The sequence below is a fragment of the Mustelus asterias genome, chromosome 11 (assembly GCF_964213995.1).
Source record: "Mustelus asterias chromosome 11, sMusAst1.hap1.1, whole genome shotgun sequence".
Lineage (NCBI taxonomy): Eukaryota > Metazoa > Chordata > Chondrichthyes > Carcharhiniformes > Triakidae > Mustelus > Mustelus asterias.
Genome location: NC_135811.1, coordinates 31,789,617 through 31,801,720, shown reverse-complemented (window position 1 = coordinate 31,801,720; position 12,104 = coordinate 31,789,617). Strand labels below are relative to the sequence as shown.

At 42.2% G+C, this 12,104-nt stretch overlaps 1 protein-coding gene across 1 annotated transcript in view; it reads right to left on the bottom strand.

The window, feature by feature from the left end:
- Positions 1-11,429, bottom strand: part of LOC144500829 (G-protein coupled receptor 26-like) — a 42,804-nt gene extending 31,375 nt beyond the window's left edge. The window contains exons 1-2 of the mRNA XM_078224306.1: positions 10,762-11,429; positions 1,963-2,076 (exon numbers count right to left, since the gene is read on the bottom strand). Of these exons, the coding sequence (XP_078080432.1) occupies positions 1,963-2,076; positions 10,762-11,429 (782 nt within the window). The remainder of the gene's footprint in view (positions 1-1,962; positions 2,077-10,761) is intronic.
- Positions 11,430-12,104: the final 675 nt, after the last annotated feature.

The following is a 12,104-nucleotide window of genomic DNA, read 5'->3' as shown; positions in this document are numbered from 1 at the left end:
AACGGCGTATTATTCCCAAGTCAGGATGGTGTGTGGCTTGGAGGGGAACTTCTAGGAGGTGGTGTTCCCATGTGTCTGCTGCCCTTGACCTTCTAGATGGTAATGGTCATGGGTTTGGAAGGTAGTTAGGTAAAAATTGTTCTTACTTATGAGTGGATCAAGAAGGAGAAGGCACAGATTTAACATAATTGACAAAAGAAGCAAAAGCAATTTGGAAAAAAAACTTATTCACAAAGCAAGCTATTGGGGTTTGAAATGCACTGCCTGAGTGTGATGGAGGCAGATTCAATTGGGGCATTCAGCAGGAAATAAGACTGTGATTTAAAAAGGAAGGGTGTGTAAGGTTATGGGGAGATGGTGTGGGGGATTGGCACTAAGTTGCTATTGCTATTTCAGAGAAGCAGTGCAGATACAATGGGCTGAACGGACGACATCTTCACTATAATAATTCTGTGATTCTGTGCTTGATGGGCTCGGTAAAATCAATGAACCTCTAGAATCTTGGAAACTTTTTTGACATATAGAATTAAGTTACCCTTTCCACTTTGTTGTTATTCTGTGGTGAAAGTGATTAAGTTATTGACTTTGCTGAATAAGGTATCTTGTGGCCCCCTTAAAGTATTTGTAGACAAATAACTGGCTGGCCATGACAATGGCACCAGTGTTAGCTTGGAAAAAGTCAATGTATCAAGATCAAGTGCTGAGTTGCCTTTGGCAGCCACTGATACTGTTTTTTGATTGTGCCCAAGATATTCATGAGCAAGATGGCACAATGCTGTCACTCTAATCATCACATTATTTGGGTATAGGGCTTAGACCAGGTATGTTGTTTACCAGCAGGATCTGGTATTCTGTCTTGTGCCACCTGGCATCATGGGTGGACCTCTCTGCCGATAGCAGCAATCGTATAGCTCAGAAACCAATACTTACCCGATACAAAAAAGTGTAATTTGCAGCTCAAATATGTCACAGTTCATCTATCAGAATCAGCAAGCCAAGTGTAGCTTCTGCATATGAGAACTAGTAATTCACAGCATAGGCAATAAGTCAGTATTGGAGTACTTTCTACATTACGTTTATTATGTTACCAATAATAGCCTAATCAACATCTTCAGTTCAGCAATCCACTTTTTCAGAATAGCAATCTGGCAACACATGAAACTTGTGTGGGAGCTCTGTGCTACTGAGATTACTTCCTTGTAACCCACAAATAGTACAGCTATTATTTGGAATGCTGACAGCAGTTACGTCTCTTGAAAATATTATTTGTGGGTAGAATTTTAAGGATGGCGAGCAAATCAGTGCTCCCCATTCTGAGAGTCGGCACCTAACTGTACCCTACCCTCACCCTCCTGCCTGAAAATTGAGATCGGGTGGGATAAGGCCCTTAAGCGGCCATTAAGTGGCCCTTTAGAATCATACAGTGTAGAAGAGGCCCTTCGGCCCATCGAGTGTGCACCAACACGCGAGAAACACCTGAATTCTCACCTAAGGGATTTAATCACTGAATAGACGGGTTTCCCAGCCATGGCCCTATCCACTCAAGTGTGAAATTGCTTCTGGATTTGGGTGGTTCCCAGGGGGGATCCATTCCATTCAATTTTACACTCCCCTGCCTCCTCAGAACCCACCTTGGGGATTGTGTAAAACTGCCCATAGTGTTGTTGCTTTTTAAAAGCATCCTGTACAATATCCCCAAAAGCAATTTGAATTCTAATACTTCAAGGCAATGAATGATGAAAAATCAAAGTCTTATTCCTTGATCAACTAAAGCCAAACTAGAACAACATAAAGCTTGATAACAAAGTGTGAATAAATAAGACAACAATGTATCTGGAAAACATTAAATTCGACTTTTCAAGCCTCATGAATATTGTTTTCTGCAAAATATTTACACCTGGCACATGATCACCAAAGTGCTGCATCATTTGCTATGGCATGAGACTATATTACTATACACACCTTGTAATGACATAAGGTGCGAAGCACAGTATAAAGGTACCAATGAAAGTACTGATCTTCTTTGTTGCCCGCTGTCTTCGCCGCTTCTGTTCTTCTAGGCAGCGTTGTCTTACACTGCAAAGGAATATAGGCGAGCGATTATGTATGATATACCATGAAGTCAGAAGCATTTGCCAGTAAAATTACAGAAGAAAATATCAGCTTGCTTTTCTGACTCTTAGTCATCAGTAGCAGGTTCTAAAAGGATTATTTATAAAGTGCTTTAAAACAAGAACGACCACAGAGATGGGAAGATGCAGCTTATAAGTAGTTCATTGCTATCAATATTAAAAGTGGTCAGCTCCAGTCAATATGCAACTGTCACAAGAAATGTATTATTTTAAAATAGGCAAAATTGCTTCAAATATGCTTTTCTGTTTATCACCACAGCTATCAGATTTACAGATGACACACATCATCTTACAGAAACAATAAGGGCAATAAGAATGAACTTACTTGACATTTAATTATTAATCAGTATGAATATATCTTTAATTGGAACAAACATTACATACATATATTCGGAATCCTTACTAGCAATGTAATATGTATTTTATGTAAAATGTTATTTCGGAATTCTGATACGTTTGTGACAAATATGACCATATATTTATAATTGTATGCATGAGAAAACATTAAAAATGGTGTGCACTAAATTTAATTCTTCACTATTCTGAGCTAGAGTAATACAATCTGATAAATATATAGAAATAGCAATATTATTCAACATGGTTCCAGGAAAAAGAGTTTTTCAATGTTATTGAACCTAATAAATATTGAAAATTGGTGGAAGTGCTTCTAACTGCATATAACCTATTTCACTAATTTCATCAAATTGATTTCAGCTATGATGGAGAGGAAAACAAGTCTTGCTGCAGCATATGTTTGTTTCATTTTCAAGATTTCAGCAGACAGGCTATTTGCTGAATCATTTGTCAAAAGTTTTTTTTTCCCCAGGTGCCACCTTGGCATAACATGGCCTCACTATAACATGTGACGAATATATCACTACTGAAGCATGTCTTGCACCGATTGTGACTGGGCTCAACATTCTGCGAGTGTTCTTTTTTTTAATTGCATGATGAGAATCCAACTTGTTGCAGACTGCAGCATACTCAGCCATTTATTTCTCCCAAGGCAGAACAAACTATCTTACACAAGCAAATTATAAACTACTGAGTTGATAAGTTCATTTTCCCCCCAGACATAAACAGTGCGTTACATTGCTTTGGTATCTAAAAATTACAATCTTAGGTTTCAGATATAAGCTGACAACATCCAGCTCTATGTCATGACCAACGCTCTCAACTCTTTCCCTGCCTTGGATTTGACATGCTGCTTAGAACCATAGAAAAGTTACAGCATGGAAGGAGGCCATTCGGCCCATCTTGTCCATGCCATGCCATGCTTATCTGTCATCTAGTATTGGATGAACTTAAATTTCCTCCAATTACATTTTGGGAAAGACTAAATTATTGTCGGCAATCCCCGCCTCCAACTCCATTCCCTCACCACCAGCTCCATCTTTCTTCCTAGCCAAAGTCTGAGGTTGACCCAGACTGTTTGCAATTTCAGCATTCTATTTGAACCCTGTGCTAAGCTTCTGACCCCATATCACCTCCGTCACCAAGTCTGCCTACTTTGACCTCTGTAACAAAACGCAACTCCACCTTACCTCAGCTCATCTGATGCTGAAACCTTCACCTATGTCTTTATTACCTCTAAACTTGACTATTCCAATGTTCTTCTGGCTGACTATTCCATATTCTTCAGGGTAGAGAAAAGATTTACCAGGATGTTGCCTGGTATGGAGGGCATTAGCTATGAGGAGAGGTTGGAGAAACTTGGTTTGTCCTCACTGGAGCGACGGAGGTTGAGGGGCGACCTGATAGAAGTCTACAAGATTATGAGAGGCACGGACAGAGTGGGTAGTCAGAAGCTTTTTCCCAGGGTGGAAGAGTCAATTACTAGGGGGTATAGGTTTAAGGTGCAAGGGGCAAGGTTTAAAGCAGATGTACGAGGCAGATTTTTTACACAGAGAGTAGTGGGTGCCTGGAACTCATTGCCGGGGAAGGTAGTGGAAGCGGATGCGTTAGTGACTTTTAAGGGGCGTCTTGACAAGTACATGAATAGGATGGGAATAGAGGGATATGGTCCCCGGAAAGGTAGGGGGTTTTAGTTAAGTCGGGCAGCACGGTCGGTGCAGGCTTGGAGGGCCGAAGGGCCTGTTCCTGTGCTGTAATTTTCTTTGTTCTTTGTTATTTGAGCTCCCACCTTCCACCCTGTAAACTGGAGTTATTTTCTGCCTGTATTCTAGCTCCCATCAAATTCAGATTACCCATTACCTCAGTTCTTGCTGACCTATGTTGGTTCCTGGTCCCGCAATATCTTGATTTTAAAATTCTCATCCCTGTTGTCAAATTCCTCCATAATTACATCCTCCCTATCTCTGGAACTTCCTCCAGCCCTACAATTTTCCAAGGTTGCTGTGGTTTTCCAGTTCTGGTCTCTTGCCTATCCTGAATTTTAATTACGCTAATATTAATAACCACCCTTCAGCTGGCTAAGTTACAAAAACATGGATTTCTCTTTAAACATTTCTACATTTCAATCTCTTTTTTCTCCTTTACTTAAAACCTCATTGACTAAGCTTCTGGTCACCTATTCTAACATCTTTGACTTGGTAGCATTCTTGTTATATAACACTCCTATGAAGCACCATGGGGTGTTTTACTAAATTAAAGGCACAGTATAAATGCCAGTTGTTGATATATTTTTCTTTGACTATTAAAAACCTATAGTTAAACTCAGGTGCAGGAGAAATACTGGAAATAAGTGTAACTCAATGACTACAAAATTACCAAAATGGTTTACTTTGTGGCTTGAAATGATGCTTAATGAGAACTCAAAAAAGGATGGAATATGAAACAGTTAAATTGGGTAGCACAGTGGCAAAGTGGTTAGCACTGCTGCCTCACAGCGCCAGCGCCAGGGACAGGCTTCATTTCTGGCCTCGGGTGACTCGGGTGTGTGGAGTTTGCACATTCTCCTCGTGTCTGCGTGGGTTTCCTCCAGGTGCTCCGGTTTCCTCCCACAGTTCAAAGATGTGCGGGTTCGGTTGATTGGCCGTGCTAAATTGCCCCTTAGTGTCAGGAGACTAGCAGGATAAATACTTGGGTTTACGGGGATAGAACCTGGGTTGGATTACTGTCAGTGTAGGCTCGATGGATTGAATGGCCTCCTTCTGCACTGTAGGAATTCTGTGATTCTGAAGCATTTTCTCTTCCTGAAGGTTTGAAGTCAAAACGATTCATTGCATGGTATATGCAATAAAGTGATTGACCGTGGATAGTTGCTCAATAATAGTGTGCATTACCCATAAACCTGAAGTATATCATAGAGGTAGCCATTTTGCCCATCAGATCTGTGTCAGCTCTCTACAACAAAAAACTCACCTCGTTCCACACTAGTTTTTCCCCTGTAGCTCTGCAAGTTTTTTCTGTTCAAATAATTATTCAATTTCCTTTTGAAAGCATCCGCTGAAAGTGCCTCCACCACACTCTCAGGCAGTGCATTCCAGATCCTAACAACTTGCTGTACAAAATGTTTTTTCTCCTCTCATCATTGATTTAAGGTGATTGCCAGAAAAAGCAATGTCTTGTGGCTCTTGATCTTTCTATCAATGCAAACAATTTCTCTCTATTCACTTTGTCCAGACCTCTCACGATTTTAAAACCTCTATCAAATCTCCACTTACTCTTCTCTCTTCCAAGGACAATAGCTCCAGCTTTTCCTTAACTCCTCATCCCTGGAATCATTCTTTTGAATCCCTTTTTGCACTCTTTCTAATGCTTTCACATCCATCCTGAACTGTAGTGCCCAGAACTGGACACAATACTCCAGTTGAGGCTGAAACTGGGTTTTAAACCAGTTTATCATAACTTCCTTGCCTTTCTACTCTATGCAGATAATTATAAAGTTCAGGATCCCATGTGCCTTATTAACTGCTTTCTCAACCTATCCTTTTATATGTCCCTAGGTTCCTCTGTTCCTGCACTCTCTTTGGAATTGCACCCTTTATTTATTGTCTCTCCTCATTCTGCTGATCCAAATTAATCAATTCACACTTCTCTGCACCAAATGTCACCTGTCCATTAATTTCACCAGTCTTTTGGAATTTAACTCCACCCTCTTTACGGTTCACAATACTTGCAAGGTTTTCTCATTTGCAAATTTTGAACTTGTGCCCTGTACATTCAAGTCTAAGTCATTGATATATAACAAGAAAAACAGAGGCCCTAACACTGATACATGGGGAATCCCACAATAAATCTCCCTTCAATCCAAAAAACAAATGTTCACCACAACCTCTGCTTCGTGTTAGCCAGTCAAATTTGTAATCCATGCTGTTACTGTTCCTTTTATTCCATAAACATTAACTTTGCTAACAAGCCTGTTATGGGGTGGCACGGTAGCACAGTGGTGGGGTGGCACGGTAGCACAGTGGCAGGGTGGCACGGTAGCACAGTGGTGGGGCGGCACGGTAGCACAATGGCAGGGTGGCACGGTAGCACAGTGGTGGGGCAGCACGGTAGCACAATGGCAGGGTGGCACGGTAGCACAGTGGTGGGGCAGCACGGTAGCACAGTGGTGGGGTGGCACGGTAGCACAGTGGTGGGGCAGCACGGTAGCACAGTGGTGGGGCAGCACGGTAGCACAGTGGTGGGGCAGCACGGTAGCACAGTGGTGGGGCGGCACGGTAGCACAGTGGTGGGGCAGCACGGTAGCACAGTGGTGGGGCAGCACGGTAGCACAGTGGTGGGGCAGCACGGTAGCACAGTGGTGGGGCGGCACGGTAGCACAATGGCAGGGTGGCACGGTAGCACAGTGGTGGGGCAGCACGGTAGCACAGTGGTGGGGCGGCACGGTAGCACAATGGCAGGGTGGCACGGTAGCACAGTGGTGGGGCAGCACGGTAGCACAGTGGTGGGGCAGCATGGTAGCACAGTGGTGGGGAGGCACGGTAGCACAATGGCAGGGTGGCACGGTAGCACAGTGGTGGGGCGGCACGGTAGCACAGTGGCGGGGTGGCACGGTAGCACAGTGGTGGGGCGGCACGGTAGCACAGTGGCAGGGTGGCATGGTAGCACAGTGGTTAGCACTGCAGCTTCACAGCGCCAGGGACCCGGGTTTGATTCCCAGCTTGGGTCACTGTCTGTGTGGAGTTTGCACATTTTCCCTGTGTCTGTGTGGGTTTCCTCCGGGTGCTCCGGTTTCCTCCCACACTCTGAAAGACATGCTGGTTAGGTGCATTGACCCGAACAGGCGCCAGACTGTGGCGACTAGGGGAATTTCACAGTAACTTCATTGCAGTGTTAATGTAAGTGACTAATAACTAAACTTATCAAATAAATGTCCTTTAACAGTCCGTGTATATCACATCAACCATATGAATCTCATCTACGCACTTTGTTACCACAACAAGTTTGTTAAACATGATTTGCCTGAACAAATCTGTGCTTGTTTTCCTTAATTCATCTTTATTTGTCCAAGTGACTGTTAATTTCATCCTGAATTCTCTTTTTTAATGGCTTCCACAACACTGAGGTTGAAGTGACGAGTCTGTATGTATCTGAGTTTATCCTTTTTTTGCACAAGAATATAATATTTATAATCCCCTAGTCTCTGGCACCACCTCTGTATCTAAACGGGATTGTAAAATTATGGCAGGTTCCTCTGCAATTTCCACACTTACTTCCCTCAGTATTCTTAGATACATTTCATCTGGCCCTGAAGAATTAATAACTTTTAAGTGCCTTCTCTTTGCCAATTTTTTGCTCAGCAAGTGAACCAACTACCTTGTCTTTCACTATAACTTGGCAGCATCTTCTTCCTTGATAAAGACAACAGCAAAGTATTAATTTAGTAGCTCCATGTTGTAAATTCCTTTTTTGGTTCATAATTGGCCTCATTCCACCTATTACCATACTATTTACTATTTATATTCCCATAGAAAACTTTAGATTCCCTTTTGTGTTAGCTGCCAGTCTCTTTTCATACACTCTCTTTTCTTATTTGCTTTTCTCATTTCCCCGCTGAACCTTCTATATTGCGTTTGGTTCACAATTGTTTAATTCACATTATATCAGTCATACACCCTTTTTCTACTTCAACTCAATCTCTATTTATTTTGTCATTCGAGGAGCTCTTGATTTGTTTGTCCAACCTTTCCCCTTCGAGGGGATATACCTTGACTGTGCTCAAACTATCTCCTCTTTGAAAGTAGCCCATTGTTCTGCTACTGTTTTTCCTGTTGGAACCTTTGATTCCAATTAATTCAGCCCCGGTCCATTGTTACCCCATTGAAATTGGCTTTTGTGCAGTTAACTATTCTTCGTCTGGATTGTTCCCTGTCCTTTTCCATAAATCTTATTATACAATGATGCTTCAATTCCAATGAGAAAGGAATCGTTGTTCGACCTGGTCCTTGGGAATGAGGTGGGCCAAGTGGATCAAGTGTCAGTAGGGAACATCAGGGGAAGTGAACATTATATACTAAGATTTATGGAAAAGGACAAGGAACAATCCAGAGTGAGAATAGTCCCTATGGTGTTCACCTACTGATAATTGATCCACTTGGCTCACCTCATTCCCAAGAACCAGGTCTAACAACAATTCCTTTCTCATTGGAATGGAAGCATACAGCTGTAGAAAATTTTCCTGAACACACTCAAGGAACTATGCCCCTTCCTAACCTAGTATCCCAGGCTGTATTCAGATAAGTAGAGCCACCCCCCACCCCCACCCCCACCCCCGCCACCCCGCAATTGCAACTCTATACTTCTTATGCCTCAGTGTAATTTCATTGAAAAGAGTTCCTCTATATCTTTCCCACTAATTGGTGTCCTATAGAATACCTCCAGTAATGCAATGGTGCCCTTATTGTTTCTTAACTTTAACCAAATAGATTCTGCCCTTGAGCCCTTTGGGACATCCTCCCCCCTAGCTCTAGAATATTCATCTCAATCAATACTACTACCCCCCTCCCCTGATCTTCCCTTCACTATCTTTCCTGAACACCTGGGATCCTGAAATATTTCGTCCCCAATCCACCCCTTTGACCCAGCACTCCATTCTCAACATTATTTTTTTAGTTATTGACTTTATTAAAACCTTGACTTTTGTTTATTCAAAGTTTGAAAATTATGTTTATAGAACAGGGGTGTGGTTTGCAATTTTTGATCTGAGGGACCTAATCCTTATAACAAGAAAATCACTGAGCCAATTTCACAAACTTTGACACATTCAAAGTCTAATTACTACCCTGTGTTTTTCCATATGAATATAAATATAAATCACACACACAAAATGGTTTATTCTGAGTTAAAAACACTTCATCTCAAGCTGAAACTTTCTTAGTTTAGAGTGTAAATCTTAAATGCCAATCGTGGCTATTGGCTACACTTAATTTGGACATATTCTATTGCGAGGAAGGCCAATTTCCTTCTGGTGCCTTGGAAAGAGAGTTTAGAAATATGGAACAAGAAAAAGGGGAAGTATTAAAGTCCAATAAACCCCATTCAAAACAAAAACTAAACTACTTGTTGACAAACAGCTGAAAAGTCCAAAATCCACCGTAAACTGTCACAACAATGACCATCATGGGGACTGTATAGATTTAGTGGCACTTAATTGCGGCAAAGAACTGTGATAAGCCAAAACCAATAATTCCCACTGCAGCAAATAGATTTAATGAATTCTTTACTTGGGGGTTAGTGAAAAAATGCGAATTTATCGGTGCATGCCTTTCATTAGAAACGTGGCCATGGAATAGTCCCCGCTTTGTATTTTGTCGCTCTGCAGTTTTAGCGAGTGTGATTAAATGAAATTGCACTGGGGAATATTCCATTGCAGAACAATATTTTTCTCACCAGTATCCTGAAATCATCGATTAGAACTACTGAAACTGACCTTTCAGGGGAAAGCCCTTCCAGCCCAGCAACATTATAGTGTCCATCATGGCAAATAGTTTCAAATATGATCATTGGATTTTTATTCTTATTTTGGATACTCAGGGATTAAGTCACTATTACACATAGGTTATTGTGTCAAGGCATCTTACTCTATATCGAGTGTGCAATCTTTATGCATGCTTGTTCAGTTCGTTGCCTATATTAAATAAAAGAAAACTGGATTGTAAAACCACTTGGGCCGTCAGAAATGATTCTTTGTCTTACACCTTCTAGCTTGTTGCAACGTGCGTGTAGACTCGGTTTTATTTTTATAATTTGTCAGTGTTAAGATTGCGGAGGCTGAACGGATACGTCAGTTGACGCATAAATCTGCAGAATTAACATAGCATCCAGAAGGGTAATACTTCATAGTCAATAACTTTCTCCAACATAGCCGTCATTTCTCGGCGAATAGTCTAAAGGGTGTATCTTCAAAATAGAATGCAAACATAATTAAGTAAATTTTAAAAGGGAGGGAATATAATGTTAGAATTACAAGTAACCAATGCTTCTCAAAATATCCATACCCTAAAATCCGAAGATGTTTATACAGTTCAAGCAAGATCTTAGTCACAAAAGCTGCACACACAATGGTCAGAACATCTCAGTTTGCTCTTTGCCATGTGTGTGTGTGTGTGAGGTTCCTGGGAAAATTTCCGCAGAAAAGATATATTCATTCACATTTAGTTATATTCAGTACATATTCAGTACATTCTGGCGGACATGACCCACGGTCTGGCTTGCCTACCTTGGATGAATGTCCACTAGTAACACTAGTGTCTGCATGGTGATAACATCTATCCTCTTGCAGTGAAATCGCGCCACTTTCAGCACTTTCAGATAGGTGAAACATAGCACTATGAGCGAAAGGAGAAAACTGAGGCTGTGAAAAGCTACCGTAAAAACCACAAACTGGGTCCGATCGTCAGTCCGGGTCTGGCAAAGAGTGCAGGAGGCGTACAGGTGGCTGTATCCGACCCAGGACAGACAGACTGCCACTATAGGAAAGGACAGAGAGTGGAACCACGTGTAACCCAGCATAATGGCAGCGTCCTTGTAGCGCATTTTGGAATTGTAACTTAAAGGGAAAACCACCGCAATCCATCTGTCAGTACTTAGAGCAGCCATGCTCAGCATGGAGTTGGTCACCAGAAAAGTCTCCAAGAAGCCCACGATCCGGCACACGGAGTCGGCTCCCGGCTGCTCTGCGTTGATAATCCCCACGAGAGTCAAGGGCATGTTCAGGACTGTCATCAGCAAGTTGCTGAGGGTCAGATTAATGATAAACATCCCGGGGACCTGTTTCCGGATTTCAGCACTATAGAGAAAGCAGATCAGCACCAAGACATTGGACAGCAACGACACGACCATCAGAGCGCTTAGGAAGAGAGATAGGATCACCTCCACTGTGCCCATGGTGCTCACCGCTCAGTGTCTCTCGCAGCCAGCCCCGTTATTCCCACATCCCAGAAAAGACATCTTTGTGCAGATTTCTCCTCGCTTCCACTCCAGTGGGTCCCGCTGTTATTTTCGCAGCCGAGTTACAGTTTGCTGGGGAGGTTTGTTTGCTCCACGTCACTGGCTCGCTTGGATCCGCCGAGAAAGAGGAAAGTCCATGCCGCTGAGGGTCTGTAATGATCGGACCACTGGCTGGCTGCTCCTTCCAAAGTGTTCACGGGGCTCTTCCCAGAGCCCAATCAGCAGTGGCTATTGAAGACACACAGGCTAAAATTGACACACTGGCTTAAATCCCCGCGCTGCCTTGAGTGGTGGGAAGATTTATTGGGTCTATTTATCACATGAACATCTGAGTCACTGAACATGTGTGGTCAAAAGTGCCCACCACAAGAGAACTAAAGCGTCTCCTAATACAGAGCAACGTAACAGTCACGCTAGCGATAGGCACAGTAAGATGTGTGTTTGCTATCAGAATACCAGATCATTAGCTAATACTTACCTTGTCATATTTAACTATCGGATTAATCGAATTATATAACAATCAATATCATAACTTGAATATTAGATACTAACTCATTAAGATATGATATTTAATCTAATAATAGCCTTGCACTGCAGTTAACCGAGCAATAA